The following is a 16,597-nucleotide window of genomic DNA, read 5'->3' as shown; positions in this document are numbered from 1 at the left end:
AGGAGGAGGAGGAGGGAGGAGGAGGAGTGGGGGGGAGCTCTCTGACGGTGAGCGTCTCTGCGTCTGTGTCCCCAGCCTCCTGTTCACCAAAGTGAAGCTGGAGACTCTCTGCCGGGGCCCAGAGGAGGCCCTGCTCACCTGCAAACACATGCTGCAGATCTGGAAGTCCTGCTACAACCTCACCAACCCCAGGTAGGCACCGCCACGTCCTGTCCGCCTTCTTCCCAACATGCACTGCTCCCTGTGCCACATCTACATCTGTGCATGTCAGTGGGGTGAATTGGCTCGTGGTGGGAGGGAATCAGCTCCACTGCTTTGACATGTGAACTCTGAACACAACCTGCAGTATGAAGGCTGCTTCCCAGACCTAGTGGAAAAAGTGAGTGTTTGTTTTGCTGGACCTGTCACATGAGGACATATCTCTTGGGCTCCCAGTGTCATCACTCTTCTCTCAGTCATAACAGAACAAACAGCACTCTACGTGACTCTACAGGAAACCATGAAAATGGCAATTAAGGTGGAGGCATTCTAGAAAATGGTTCCTTGCAAAATTGGCTATGACGTCATCACCTGGATAACACCTGGATATACGGTTCTAGATCAGTATATTTAAAAATATAGCCTTGTTAGATACCCTCTCAAACCATCCTTTGTTTCATGAAATGCCTTTGAAACCAGAATTAGATGCCAATGGGCACCTATCTGCATCACTGGCCGAATACCAACAATTATGAAGATGACTACTGATGGGTCGGCAACAACAGGTCAACTGATCGCTTTCAATGTTATTAAACAGCTCATAGCTTTCAGTATTATTAAACAGCTCAGTTACTTAGTGAGATGAATGTTACTTTTATATGCATGTCCACCTGTTTGAATGTCTCTTGAACAGTGAAGGGCAAGTGAGAGCTCTTTATTCCTGATTGGGATACCCTCTGATGGTGACTCGGCAGTTTCCAAAGCCATGTTGAAGAAAAAGTGCTGAGGGCAGCTCGGTTTGGTACAGCCCTGTTTTACGCACAGGTGCGCTTTAGAGTCCGTGCCCCGTTACCTGCAGCTACGGCACAGGAGAATCACTTTGCCTCTTTATTTAATTCATCAGTCAGGAGTATTTACCCCCGTCTTTGAACACTGTGTATATGCTCGATTCTTCCCCTTATATTTACCACATTAAATGTGACAAAAGTGATCAGATGCAGGTGTTTTAGTCTTGTAATGAGACCTAAAATCTTTTTTTTTTTAAATTGTGACGTTTTCTTACCTCAATCTTGAATTGAGCCGAACTGTTCCGCCAAAGATCGCTTTCTGTTTTGGCAGACTTTCCTTCAGATCGTTGCTTTGGTTTGCTTTTTTTAGTGGTCTGAGCCAAGGTTGAAGGATCCGGGGAGAATTTCACAAAGCTTTGAGTTTTTCTCACCCGACAATTCTTCACCAAACTCGAGGAGCATGTAATTCGCTCCTGCCTGCAATCTGCTGCCTTCTTCAATATCAGAGCTGCCAGAGCTGCTTTGATTAGCGATATTTCAGGTGCAAGCATTAGCCGTAACACTCTTAGAAATTAATGTAAGCAACAGTCATTGCGTGCAGCACTGAATACGTAAAACTACAGTATAACTTTTGCTCAGCAAATTACCAACTACGTGCATGTTATTGAAATTACGACTGAAATGAATTTTAGCTAATTACATTACATTTCACATGGTATGTAGTATAGTCCCATGTGTCCTTTTGGAGTCTCCAAATGTCCTTTTTGGAGAACTGCCTGGACATAGCTTATAAAAACAATGCAGAATGCTCATTTTTGGTGATATTGGTATCACATTTAAAAGGATGTATCCAGTATTGTGGCTGTGGCTCCATTGTGTTTCTAACCACATCAGCCACATCCACAGCAATCTGTTTCCGTTCTAAAAGGGAAAATCGTTTAAGTGAATTAAAAGCTTCCTCTTTCGCTCTGTTTGTAACTTTGCTTTTGTAATATTTGGAGTAATTCTGACTCTTGGAAAACAAACCTCAAGAAGAAAGGATTATGCCTGTCAACAAAAGGGTAGTAACTATTTTATTTTGGGAATGTCATTTTCAAGCTTGTGTCCAGTAAAGGGACGATACTTAAGGGGTTAATTCTAAATATAAGACAAAAATTTTGTTTTTGTTTTTTTGCAGTGCAGGATTATGGAGGCCATATATTTATAATTAATTTTATTATTGGCCTAACCATGGAACATTTTTAAGTTACTTTTTTTTTTTTTTTAAGTAATCCAACTACAGAAGTGTGTTTTCTCAAGTCGGTGTTCATAATGAAAGGCAGCAAAGCCTTTCATTCCTCGGCCTCTTGTTAAATTGAGTAATGTGATTCCAGGGAGACCAATTAGGAGCCAGACTCCTCAGACGGGGCCGGATTATGCAGTTTGTACTTGAAACGGCAGCACAGCTGAGCTGAGGCAGCGCTCCTCTTTCCGTCGGCGATTACGGGCCTGAGGAGGCCCAGGCATGGGATTAAATGATGCTTCCTCTGTTTCGGATCGCTCCAACTCCTCTCCTGTGCTTGCGTGTACCGCAGTCTGTTCCCGCCATTCAACTCCCCACCGCTTAGCCTAGCTGTGATCACGTTTAGCCGTTTGAAGAGTAGGTTTTTTGCAATGAGCCAGTGTTCTTGAACTCCATTGCTAACCATCACCAGTAGTGAATATACTAATCACGTATTTGTGACCATATGCCTTAAATGGTTAATTGCTGCAGTAAAATATAAATAATATTTTATATATTTAATTCCTTCCCTAATTTTTGCACATTTGCCCTGTTTTTGTTTGCTGAAGTGTCATTATAGCACTAGGAGGCCTGCCAGTCAGTAGGTATGTGGGGCTGTGGAAGCCTTTGGGGCAGAGCGATCTGCAGCTTTATCTGATTAGACACAGAGCAGCAGGGTGCTGATGCTGCCAGCTATGGTCTGGTGTAGGCCTCAGCCACAGAAACGGGTCTCCTTAAACTGCCTTTAAAGGCTCATTGCAAGCGCTTTCCGAAGGATCCCATTCCCGATTGGGAATGTTCACCACCGGACCATTCCTAACCTCTTAATTTCATGTATTGTGAGGGCTGTCAGTTTTATCTGTCTTTTTTTTTGCTGTGGGTTTGCTGTGGGTTTTTTTTTACATAAAATAGTTTTTAGTGGACCAGTGCCGTTCCTGAGCAGTCATCAGAATTCTCAGTTAATACATGTATGTAAACTGAGCTTTAAATTAGTTCAGTGGCTTATATGAGAGATTTATAAATATCCAGCCCCGCTCAGTGTGCTTTCATACGTAACCACTTGAAGCGCATTATGTATTATTTTACATTATTTATTTGCTTAGATTAAGAGACGTACACAGTTTGCTCTTATACATGAATTGAGAATGTATTTTACTGGAGAAACTCAGGTTAAGTACCTTTCTCAGGGGAACGCAGGTTCACTGCCCCCTCATGTATTTGAACCTGCAACCTCTGCATTATGAGCATCGAGGTGTATAAGAGCTGGAGGCTGCTACTTCTTACCAGTTTCATGGACTCCTAGGGGAGCTGTTCAGTGGCGCATGATGCCAGGTCATGGAGACTGCCCATGTTTGACTGCGGGGCTTTTTTGGCACCAGAGCACGTACGCTGGATTCCTAAACGTGAAGGGATGAATAGAAATCAAAATGAAAATGTGTCCCTGGAGAGTGATGAAATATTTTCGAATTTTAAAGTACTGAGAGTGATGAAATTTTCGAATTTTAAAGTACTGACCAAAATCATATAATTTCACCAAGGCAAATTCATGCTTTTGAATGGACTTAGGTTGGGAAATTCGCTTTTTTGGCACCAGAGGCTTAATAAACAGCAATACCTCCAGTCACCACTGGAGTTTGCGAGCTTCTGGGAGATTGTCAATCCCTGGTCCCCTGGTTACAAGACCAGGTACTTTACAACAAGGTCATACAACTCCCCTCTGTGCCAAACCACCACCCATTTAGTTTTAACACTAAAAACTAAAAGTACTAAAAGCCAAGCTGATGCTCGGTATGCAAGTTACCTCAGGGAGAAACAATCTTACTCTTTTGTTATAGGATCTGCTCTGGATTCTGAATTTCACAAGAGTGAAGTAACCGGCAGGCATTTAATGATGCGTGAATGTAAGATGAGAGTTGATGATAAGCAGAACACGCATCTTCTGAAGGCAAAACGTATTATCTGTTATAAAGGCTTGGAGATCTTTCCCTCCTTCGGCGATTTTTCCTTTTTTATGTGCGATGTGTTCGGTTTGCTGTAACCTCTGTATTGCGGACGGTAATATTTCTCCGTGTTACATCATCAATCGAGAATCTCGCTCGACAGAGGGCTTAACTCACACTCTCCCCTTAAACATTGTCATACCAGCCCTAAAATAAAATGATTTCTTCTTTGACCCAAAGGAAATCTTTCCACCTAATTTCTTCAGAAAGTATTCCTTCATGTACCCTATTCGTGTACAGACACTCAAGAAATTAACTCCACCACATTTACCAGTGGCAGTGGTATACAGCATAGTTCCCATAGTCCATACAGCACGGTATGTCACGTGTTAAGGATTCAAGACTCTGCTTGATGGCTCATCCTGTTAATGCATCATTCTAGTGCAGAGCTGTCCAACCCTGTCCCTGGAGATCTACCTTTCTTGTAGGTTTTCACTCCAACCACAACAAAGCACACCTCACTCAACAGCTGGTGATCTCGTTGAGGTGCTAATTAGTAGAATCAGGTGTTCCATATTAGGATTGAAATGAAAACCTACAGGAAGGTAGATCTCCAGGAAGAGGGTTGGGTAGCCTTGTACTGGTGCACGTATGGGCCCCACGGTCTGGGATCAAATCCAGACGTTGTCCGTGCTGCCTATGGCGGTATGGATAATCAGGGAAGGGGGGGCCAGGATGGCGGCACCTCATGGCCTGTGTGCTCGTGTGTTTGTGTTTCCGCCTCCAGCGATTCCGGGCGGGGAAGCAGCCTGCTGGACAGAGCCATCGCGGACAGGCGGCAGCTGAACACCATGACCCTCCCCGACTTTAGTGACCCCGAAACAGGTGGGCCGCACCTCATTACTGTCCACCCACCCACCCACGCAGACAGAGAGAGAGAGGGAGGGAGGGAGAGACAGAGACAGGCAGGCTCACAGCGAGACGCAACCACCAGGCAAGGTTAAAGAGGAGACACTGCTACTGTTCTTGTTCTGTTACTGTGGGATAAGCGGCCGTTTCTTGCGCAGTCCTGGAAATAACCGGGCGCTCCCTCACTGGCGGAGCCCCGGCAGAGTGGCACAAGGCCAGGGGCTTCCACAGCGGCCCCTCTGCCGAATGTACCTGGCTACGGAACATTCCGGAGAACCGAGCGCGAACCATGAGCGAAAAGCGTAATTCCCCATCAATCTCTGCGTGGGCCAAGGGAATGGCTGCCGCATTAGTCGCCTTTATTCAATTCAAACAAATTTCTTTTTTTTAAATGAATCGGAGTGAAATGAACAAACTTGGGCTGCGTAAACAAAGGGCGAGCGTGCTTCCTGTCAGCCCCTGTCGTAAATTACATGCGGGGGCCTCGCGCTTCATTATTTCCATTACTGGGCTGGATGCTGGCCAAGACTTCCGTATCCTCAGCGCAGTTATCTCGATGCTGTTAGGGGAGGCACACACAAACTTGTGTTACGGAGAAGGGTGTGTAGCACATTGTTTAGAATGCCTATTTGTGTTTAACTAGTGGTTCCCCAGTCTGTTGTGAAAGTACTTGGGTTCCTCTCACTTTGTGTTTTTCTGTACATTTTCAAGTATTGTAATTGCTTGTGTCACTCATGTTAAATTTCACCGTCTTGCTGTAGCTCACCGGAACAGCACATTACCCCAGAATAGGTTTTGAAGTCTCTATTTTGCACACGCCTACACACCTTTGCCATTCTGGAGAACCCAGCCCCGCAATTAGGGAGTGCCAAGTTAGAGGACCCAGCCTGACAAATAACAATATTAGCTGTGAGCCTCATCCCCCCTCCCCTCCCGCCCCCTCCAAAACGGGTCAGGAAAAGTCCCCACACATCCGAATGGTGTGGCAATGCAAGCATCCCAGTCACCGGGTATCACTTGTTTATTTTTCACCATGTCTGTTCCTTCTCTTCCCCATGTATGGGCATTCATATTTCCCCTGCTTTTCCTCTTCTTTTTTAAGACTTTAATTTGTTTTTCTGTTTCTCTTCCCCGCCAGTGTGACTGTTGTGGTTTGTGTTTCTAGCCTCAGGCTCGTCCTCCTCCCTCTCTGGGTCCGACCATTCCCCGCACTTTCTCGCCCCTTCTCTCCACTCTCCCCCCCCACCCAAGCCCGACCTCGCCCCGAAGCCAGGCGGCCACGCTTTCTGTGACCACGCCACTCAGCGACGACTCTCCTCCGCCAGTAATTCTCCACCTGCACTGAATCGCAGCCCCGCCCCCTGTGTCCGAGCCCTGCTCTGGCCTTGCACTCACCGCTTGAGAGACACTCTGTTGTTAAACGCATCGCTTGATCCAGAGACTCACCAATCTAACGTTAAACTCGCTGCTCGTTCGAAAGACGTATCCCTCTGGTGGCAATGTCCCAGCTTTACAGAATAGAGGCACCCGTCTTGAGTTAGCTTGACTGCTTGTTAGAAAACCCCATCATTATGGGGTGACAAAATTGTAGTCTTAAATAACCCATCTGCTGTAGAACGTACTAATATGTTTCCACTAGGACGAGTGTGCATGAGATTACTGTATCATAGTTTTTCCCATGTGTTTGTATGAGAGCAGTGTAAAAATACTGTTACCGCCCAAGTTGTCCAATATCTGTTGATGGATACTTAAAGCTCTGTACCTTTCAGGTGTTGAGAGCGTCAGTTTCGTACCGCTGAATTTGTGGGACGGAGTCCTTTGTTTGGGGTGCTCTGCATCGTGGCCTGCTTTTGAGAAGTAATTGTGTGGCGATAACTAAATCTCATTTTGCAACTGGGTGTCCCGTCCTCTAATAAGATTCTGTCAAAATGCCACCAAGTGAGCGATGCTGAAAAGACGATGACGTTAAGTCCCTAATCCTCTTCAGTGGCCGACTTATGAAACCACAAAAAGGAAATTAAAATATGAATGATGGGCAAAGGTGTCTCAGACGTGGCTGGGCCCCACTTTTCACCTCACATGAACACTCCCCTGACAAAGAACACTAACAAGCTGTCCCTTCATCTGTACCTGGAATTCGTTTTTTTTTTATTTATTTTTTTAGTTTGAGTTTTTATTTATACATGTTTACAGAGTAGTCTCTCTATCTCTAAAATATTGCATGAACCCCACCCCACTAACACCCACACACAGAGGTTTGTCAGTTATGGAGACAAATCGATAATATTGAACAGCCACTCTACTAACTGTCTGAAAAACCTGCTCTGAACCCTCTTTTTGTTTCTGTGTGTTTACCGTACATCCATGCTTATACAGTATGTCTGCGTATAGGTGTGTGTGTTATGTGTGTGTGTGTGTTCATGTGCGTGAGCGTTTAAAGTGTGTGTGGTCAGCGTTCCTCTGTGCACATCTTTGCTGTGGTATAACCCCTCCAGCCATAGTGAGGGCCTCATCCTCCTCTGGTTAAACGTCTCAGCCCTGACCCCCCTCACCCCCTCTGTGTTTATGTCCCTTATGTGTGCCTGTTTTCAGTTCAACCATGGTATATTCCCCATAATGCACCTCTCTCTCTGCAGGCTGCTGTAGATGTGGGGTTCACACACTCATATGGTTTCAGGGTCATAGCGGTTTTAGCTGACGGGGGATTCTTGTATGGTAATTGTGTTATTACTGTATCAATTGGGGTTTGTGAGAAGAATTGAGAGGAATGTGGAGGGATGGGTCCCACTAGCTGTAATATTTGCACAGATGGTCAGAAAGGCTGAAATGATTACTTTGTTTTTTGCTTGCTGTCTTTCTTTTCACTTTCTGTTCTTTTTTTGAATTTTCAGAGATTTCCTTTCCTTCTTTAATTTGTTTTAATTTGTTGTTTCAAAGGCAACCCTCCAGATGCTTACTTTCATGGTTTTTACTCCATTTTTTCAGTTTGTAAGTAGCGCTTTCCTTGGAGGCTTTACTTTTTGCCCAGCCGCTGGAACTCCAGAAATCACATGGTCTCTTCTCTCCCGCCCACCGAATGTAAACGCTACCCGTCTGTAGCTGAGTCCCGGCTGCCAGCACCTCACCTCTCTTCTGTTTCCGTTTGTGTTTCTGTCCCCGGGCCTTTCCTAGTGTATAATGAGAACTGAATGCACTCGACCAGCTACAGTGTTTTAATAATTGAAGAGGCAGTATCATTTCTCTAGGCCGTACACAGAGCTTTATCATTCAGGATCTGAAATCTAATTAGGAAGGAGAGTTCTTTTTTTTCCTTTTCTTTTTTTCCCTTTTCATTTAACAGTACATTGAGCTCAGCACGTATTAGTGTCTGCCAAGCAAATTTGGGTTTGGTGTTGTTTTTGGGACGTCAGTCAAGCTCAGTCCACCAGTAACGATTGATGATATCGAGGAGGTAAGTTCCTGCACTGGCCCCGGTCTATTTTTAGCCTCGTTGGTACGAGCTGACAGCCAGTGGCATTTATTTTTAATCGCTGTATTCATTGACATTCACATAGGATCTGTTCACAGGAAACAAAGGAGTGGTCATCGGTTTAAAGATACAGGAACGTAGTAGAAAATTCCTCTGCTGATTTAGACCAGTCCATATGAATGGATACTGTTTGGTTTAATAAAGCACCAGTGTGCTTTTTGTGATGCAAACTGGCCCAGAAGAATGAATACTGTTTCTTTAATAAAGCATCAGTGTGCTTTTTCTGTGCTGTAGTGCAGCTTCACGCCTGTGCATGTGCTGGTCATGTTCACCCTCACACTGAATCCCCTGCATCGTTGTGCATGGTAGAAGTTTGGGGTGTTTGTCGGTTGGTTTGTTTGTTAGCTCTTTGTTTTTTTTGTTTTTGATATTATCTGCACTGGGGACTGAGAATTCGGGTTCCATCAGAACCGCCAGGTCATCCTTTTATCAGAGTTTTCTCTGAATTTCTCTGGCAGTTATTGGTTTGGAGCATTTTTATGCCTGCTGAAATGTATTGATTTCCTCTGGTAATTGATGTGTTTGTTGGGAGCACATTTTCGGCTGTTGAAAGGCACCGGGCTCACACTGGTTTGTTTTCAATGCATTCGGCCCCTTATTGTGCTTTGGCAGAACTAGCGAGAGAAACACACAGGAAATTAGCTCCCTATAATGGCCTCCGAGCACGTCTGTATTCTGTTCTCAGGGTCTTTATCACATACCTATAACATAAAGAAATACTTCCCAAACATTCAGACATATAATCAGTTTTTCCTGTGATATTCCTGGTTTCAGTGAAGCTTGGTAGGTGTGAGACAGCACGGCCTAAACCTACACATTTATGGAGCGTCTTTCATGCGAGGGATTACTCCATATTCCATACCCTGAATAAAGATGAAGCTGCAGCAAAGAAACCCGGAGCATGCGAGACGTCACGTAAACCTCAGCTTCACGTGAGGCTGTGTTCTACACTGCAGACAGGCCACTAATCATATGCTGTCCGTGTCGTCGCAGGAGAACGAGGTCCGCATATTCTCGGTGTGCGCGTCCGCAGGCGCCTGGTCTGACCAGCAGTGGCCGCTAGAGAGTGATAAGAACAGAGGAAGTGCCAACTCACCTGTCATTACCCGGTGGGGAGGCCAAGCCTCGCCAATGCGGACCTCCAGCCATATCCGGCAATGGCAGCGCTGGGACTTGGACCGGCTCTAATGGGGCTCACACTTTCGCAAGGAAGCAGCATCTCTACAGAACGAGCCTCTCGGAGGTCCACCGGTGCAGTTTAAAAATGTGCGGCCCTGACTCGGTGTGAAGTCGCCTGTACTGCGAGATGAAGCAGCATGCCAGTGCACAAATGGCTCTAGTGATGAAGGTGGGACACCAAAGAGACGCTTTAATGTCTGCTTTCCCTGCAGAAGGTTACATCGCCTCATAATGATTTGTGTGTATTCCGTGAAGCCGGTACACAGTGCCTGTGTGAAATGCAGCACTTATAGCCTTAAGTGCTGCTTTTTCTCTAGTCCTGCCGGTTGTTTGGCAGGCCGGAATGGTCTAGAGTTGAAGTCGTCCTCTTCCAAAAAGAGCCACAAGTGTCCATTGGCCAATAGACAGATGACGCATGTAATGGTTGCTTCCTGAGGGAATCGCCCGGGGGTCAAAGCTCATGTGTAATATCAGTCACTCCCAAGGACTGAGGCTGGCTCCCACAAGCCTAGAAAGCAGCAGGTTTCAGAAATGGGGTTTGTATTTTCCCCGCAATATACTGTAGCTGTCCGCCCCATCGTATTTGTCTCTAGATTGCGGAAATATCGCCATTCTGCCAGTGTTAAGGCTCTCGGTTTTGTGAGGGAGGTGATTGATCTTGAGTTCTAGGGGTGCAAATTGGTTAGGAAAGGCTGTATATTACGATGTCGGTCAATAACGGGGCCTTTGCTGGAATTGAAAACCAATCAGTGGAGGGGGAAGTGTTGCCTTCTCGATCCAAATTTTCTTACATTTTTGATTCGTATTACAGTTTACATTTTTTATTTTATTTTAAGAAAGGGGGTTCTAATTTCATTTGTAAAAATGTAAGCTTGTGAAATCGTAGGGTATTGGGGTGTTTGATGTGTTTCTGAAGGAGGTTTAACTCATTCCTCTCAGGACAGGAGATAACGGCAGAACACTGAGGGGGTGTTGGTAAGATCAGAAACAAGCACATGCCTCGTTTTAATGGGGTCTGTGCCGAGCTGGATTTCTCAAACTCTGATATGCAGATAGAGACCCCACAAACTGAGCTGCATTCCCATTTGCCTAAATCCTCCTTTCAGATCTCCGCTTAAAAGCGAGTAATTCTCATGCATGTGATTTTATCAAAAAGATCTTCAGCAGTACAGCTTGGATGCCTTCCCCCCTAAAATTCATCACAGTCTTTCTCTGGCACCCAGAAGCTCCTCTTGATAGTATTTGAAGATAAAGAATTTTCCCTTTATCTAAAGCTCATTTGAAGTCTAGGATAAAAAAAGAGAGCGTTACTGTAATTAAGTGGTAGGGTAGTACTGGAGTTTAGAGGGTTCCTTTGTGGGGACCGTGTCCTCGCAACGTTCCTGATGGAGAATGAGTTGTTCTAACTTCAGACCACTACAGTGGATTGTCCTGTGCTACCACCACCGTTAGGTTCCTCTGACCCCTCCGTGCGTTTGACCCCCCTGCCGCCCCACCCAGGTTCTGTCCACGCTACGTCCATGGCCGCCTCTCGAGTGGAGCAGGCCCTGTCTGAGGTGGCCTCCTCACTGCAGAGCAGTGCCCCGAAACAAGGCCCCCTGCACCCCTGGATGACCCTCGCCCAGATCTGGCTCCACGCAGGTAACCAGGCCTCCCAGAATATACCGCAATATATTGAAATAAAATGTAAAGATGTATAAATAGACACCTTCACTACAGACAATCTCTCTCTCTCTCAAGACTTTCTCTCAGGTACAACATGTTTGCTTGTTTTAAGTTACCATTTGGTTCACAAGTGAAATTTTCTTGGCAGCTGTTGAAATTTTTGCTGTTTTTGTCTTATTTTGCAAAAAAGGTAATTCAAAGGTAAGATTTTTAGCTAATTCTAAATATAAGCCTAATATACTTGTTGAGTCTGACTTGCAGTAGTGTTATAGTATATGGGCAAATGTACAAATTATTGCCACAAAATACTTGGCTGGAAGAATAGTTATTTTCCAAAAAACTGACTATGTATGCATATGTAATGTTTTCACAATATATAGCATTATATTCTATTTCCGTGAGAGTGGGGTGGGAGGGCTGTGGGGCTAATGGCTGGGGGGGTGGGGGAACCTTCAATCCTCAATGCTGCAGTAGCCAGCGGATTGCTTTTAAAGGGATCAATATGTCCTTCAGTGGAGTTTCATGCGCATTAGAAAATCCCTTTCCTCAGCCTTGGTCGCCACGTCACTTTATTTCACAGGGATCCTTGCGATAGGCTGCTTAGCCGCCTCTGTACCGACAGCTTTATTGAGCCAATATTCTTATCGCCGCATTGCATAGATACTCTCGCCGATAAAACGCGCTGAGAGGTGTGGGGCTTACCACCCGTACAAACCTCCAAGAATCGTATACAACCTGGCTCACCGAAGCAAGCCGAGTTACTCAGTAACTATCTCTGTTTACAATCTGTCTCCGTTATTAAAAAAGAATTGGCAATTTATCGTACAATAAACAGTTTATCAAAGCACTTCCTTTTACGCATTTATTACTGTACCTGCCACTGGTTTTAGCCCCGTTTTCAGCCTAAGCGGGTGCCAAGATGAAATGCTTAAATCAAATACAGTTGATGTATATCTTTTCTTTTCAGTTGAAACCATTGGCACCAATTTAGCGTTTTAAATGTCAGTTGCTTTTTGAGGGTTTTTTTCCTCCCACATCGTTTCACACCCGGCCAATATTGCTTTTCTTTGCTGCCCTTATGACACTTCTCATCAGAACCACTGCAGTGTTATTCTTATATTAGAGAAGAACACAGACTCCGTATATGTGAATATTTTTTTGGAGAATAATGGAAGACTAATGGAAAGATGGAGGGGAGGGGTCATTTTTACTTAAATCCAGAGAAGCACTGCAGAAACCAGTCCATCTTTCTCCTATATTTAGACTTACTTAAAATCATTTATAAAATCAATTCACAAAATAAACAAAAATATTGGCTGTGAGGTGATACTATTTTGAGACTTTTTGAGACTATTTTGAGACCACTTGAATTGTGGTAATTCAAGCAAAAAGTAACTTGGAGCAAGCTAATATTTTCATACTCGAGAGAACAAAATAAGATTCTAATTCTCGGTATAAGAAGATAACACTTGTTAAGACAGACATTTATACAGGGCTGTTATATAACTGCTGAGTGTACATTAATCAGGCCCATTGTGAAGATGGTCAGTCAGGCTGAGTGAGTGTCGTGGTGGCAGAAACACGCTCGCCGCCCCCTCCCCTCCCACGCCGCGCCACGCCGCGCGGCTCCAGCCGGCTCCGCGCCCGGTCCCCGCTGACCGTGCGCTTTGTGTCGCTGCAGCGGAGGTGTACATGGGCATGGGCAAGCCCACGGAGGCGTCGGCCTGCACGCAGGAGGCTGCCAACCTCTTCCCCATGTCCCACAACGTGCTCTTCATGAAGGGCCAGGTGGCCGAGCTGCGGGGCAACATGGACGAGGCCAAGCGCTGGTACGAGGAGGCCCTGTCCATCAGCCCCACGCACGTCAAGACCATGCAGAGGCTGGTGAGTGAGCCTGGGCTTCCTGCGCGTCAGCGCTGCCCAACCCTGCTCCTGGGGGGTCTACTGTCTTGCTCCTGGGGGTTTACTGTCCTGTACTGGGGGTCTACTGTCCTGTTCTAGGGGTCTACTCTCCTGTACTGAGGGTCTACTGTCCTGTTCTAGGGGTCTACTCTCCTGTCATAGGGGTATTCTGTCCTGTACTGGAGGTATACTATCTTGTCCTGGGGGTCTACTGTCCTGTAGTGGGGGGTATACTGTCCTGTCCTGGAGGCATACTCTCCTGTACTGAGGCCTTTCTTTTCAAGCATAATTTGGTATGCCTGATTCTACTAATTAGCAGCACAGTGACATCTCTAGCAATTGAATGAGGTATGTGTGTTTTTTTTTTTATGGATGGACTGGAAACCTACAGGAAGGTAGATCTACAGGAGCAGTGTTGGGCAGCCCTGCTGTATGTTATGTGTACTGTGATAACAGTACAGTTTGAATTGGAAACCCAGCCCTGAGATTCTTTGAAGATCAGCCAGGTTTGGGAACTGGGTGTGCGCATGATGTTATCTAAGGCAGGCTTGTTTGCTCGTGTCTGCTCACCAGCGAATGGGCAGATGATCAGCTCGAGTCTCTCCTGTTTGATTCTCCTGTTGTAACGGGGATAGCAGAGAGACCAGGAGGAAACATCAGCATTACTAGCCCACAGACCGCTCATAGGCCCGGAGAGCACTCGCACTAATATGAGGCCTCCACGCCGTTAATTTGTGCATCTAATTCACCGTCTCAAAAGTAAACAGAGATTTTCCAAACGAGCAGGACACCTAATTAGCACGGAGGCTTTCTTCTGTGTTTGTTGAGGGATTGCTTCTTATTAGGGAGAGCTGTAATTACAAAGGACAGCCCCAAGTCTCCAGTTCTCTCTGCACTAAAACACGCTTCTTTCACAGCAACGATCGTGCAAAGCGTGGCTTAATGCTGTGCATTCACCTTGTGAGAATTTGTCCTTTTTAAATGTAAATTCTCGTAGTATATACAGTGACATTTAATATTGTTTTATTATGCTTCCAAGCAGTGAACTCAAAACACTTTACAGGAGGAATAAAAGAGAAAAAGCACAATATGAATATTGTTAATAATAACTGCCTTGGTATTCTGGATGCTTTCCATGCTGAGCTCTTCGAGACCGCCCCAGTAGATTGATAGTTCGGTAGTTGCATACACATCCGTGTGAGGGAGGAGAGCTGGTTTCCTCCACCCTCCGTGATGAATAATGGGAATTGTGTACGCCACGTTCCTGTTTTCCCCCGGGACGAAGCTCCTTTCAAACGCACGGTAAACAGACGCGGAATATATAAATGTCTATTAGTGTCACAATTACGGCTTCACTACCAGGGAATTTGAAGCTTTTTTGTATGAGCAATTCAAACGCTGAAACGAATATTACAACAAGCTGCAACCGAATTGCACTCACTTTTCTGCAGTGTTCATGGTCTGTATATTTGACTGGCATGCAGCAGTACACAGTGTGTCTATGTGTTTAAATACACAAAGTAGCCTACTACTTCTATTTGACATTGTATGCTGGGTATTAATGTACATTGCCAGGACATTTAGCTTCACTTTAAGGCAATACATCTGCAAATGCTTTCAAAATTTGTACTGTTGTACTGCAGGACCTCGGAGATACAAAGCTCACAGTTACGGAGTGACCGGTCTTACGTAAGGGGTCAAAGAAATGTCACTTAAACTGTATTAAAAAGTTGCCTTGACAAGCTCTTTATTATCACCGATGGAAAGTTCAGCTCTACGCCCAAATAGTCCCACTTTCCACTGATCGATGTTCACAAAATTAGACAAAGGGCCATGTCCTTCCACTGCTGCTGAAGAACACAGTGGCAGGAAGCCAGGAGGTTCTGATATAATGAAAAGCCGGAACAAAACCAGACGGTTCACAAAAGGTCCAGGGTTAGCGGGTTAGAAAATGCATCAAGAAAGTTAATGTCTTTTCTAATAAGGTCTGTATTATGTTGCTTTCATTACTAGTCAGTAACTTAAGGGTTATACCTACAAAATACATCTGATTAGGACTATTGTAGGCGACCCACACTAAACATAGATGAACATTTTCTGTTGGGTAGAAAATGGGGAAGATCCCTATTGTGTTCTAAAATAGTAAGCGCGCTGGCATTTGCAGTAACTGGGCTAAATTTGTAAAATACGTTTCAGCCTTTGACAGAGTTCCGGTTGCTCTGTTTTGCTGAGTTGTAATGTCCCTCTGAGCATCCCGGGGAGGATATTCTGGTCTTTAAACAAATGTAATGTTTCATTGAGCAGCTTTGTGGTGTGGAAAGGACATCGCCGTGGTTCCTATCTCTGAAGGGCTCTTTACGGCTCTGCCAGAAACGCTCCGCTTATTCACAGCTGAGGGTAAATGTTAGCGAGCAGTTTGCTCCTGGCTCGTAAAAAAGAAAAAGGAAAAAAAAGAACCCACCTTGTCTGCGGTATCTATGCCTGCAGTGAGGACTCGTGGAAGTAAGGTCCCCTGGCATTGATCCGATTGGCTGAGAAGCATTCCCCAGGCTCCTGGATTGGCTTTTATTTAAACCTCCTTGGGTATTTGAATCAGGACCATGAATTGGCCCATGAATCGGCCCATGAATCGATTCTCTGATGTTTTGTTTCATTGGTCCCTCAGGCTATTTCCGGGGTGTCAAACTCCAGTACTGGAGGGCCGCAGCGTCAGTTGGTTATTTCAGCACAAAAAGTGATTGATTTAAGTCTCTGATTGGCTAGAGTCCTCACACATCGTTCACAAGGCCCTAGTAAGGAAACCAGAAATGCCCTCAAATAGTGTGGCCCACCAGGACTGGAGTTTGAAGCCTCTGCGCTAGAATGTTGGCCTCAGCCTCAGCTCTCGAACCCAGAGAAGATTCCGGGAGCCCCTCTCCCTGCTGTGATTTGCCAGGAGACGGGATATCCAGGCAGAAGGTGAGAGGGCATAATTGTGACCACCCACATTGCAGTAACGGGTTGTCACAGGGGGGCCACCTGAGAAAGGATGAAAGTTAAGCCCCGTTACAACATGTGTCCTGAAAATTCTTCCACGTCAACCACTCTAGGGAACAGTATGCCCAAGAGGATTCCTATCTGTTCGTAGGGTGGCCTTCGAGTGACAGTGGCAGTAATGCAGCCACCATTTCTGTCCTTCATACACGCGTTACCATCGACGTGAACGAGGTTCTTAAGGTTGCGAGTC

The 16,597-nt window shown here is 45.4% G+C and overlaps 1 protein-coding gene across 4 annotated transcripts in view; it reads left to right on the top strand.

The window, feature by feature from the left end:
- The window catches only part of ttc7b (tetratricopeptide repeat domain 7B), a 62,107-nt gene that overhangs the window by 34,308 nt on the left and 11,202 nt on the right, over nt 1–16,597 (top strand). Inside the window, exons 16-21 of one of the 4 annotated variants that reach the window (XM_061246378.1) lie at nt 76–192; nt 4,975–5,072; nt 6,262–6,420; nt 8,034–8,084; nt 11,305–11,445; nt 13,151–13,353. In XM_061246378.1, coding sequence (XP_061102362.1) covers nt 76–192; nt 4,975–5,072; nt 6,262–6,420; nt 8,034–8,084; nt 11,305–11,445; nt 13,151–13,353 — 769 coding nt within the window. The remainder of the gene's footprint in view (nt 1–75; nt 193–4,974; nt 5,073–6,261; nt 6,421–8,033; nt 8,085–11,304; nt 11,446–13,150; nt 13,354–16,597) is intronic. The other 3 variants (XM_061246359.1, XM_061246350.1, XM_061246368.1) reach the window with 3 other exon arrangements.

The sequence above is a fragment of the Conger conger genome, chromosome 1, assembly GCF_963514075.1.
Source record: "Conger conger chromosome 1, fConCon1.1, whole genome shotgun sequence".
NCBI lineage: Eukaryota > Metazoa > Chordata > Actinopteri > Anguilliformes > Congridae > Conger > Conger conger.
This window is presented reverse-complemented; position numbering and strand designations above follow the sequence as displayed.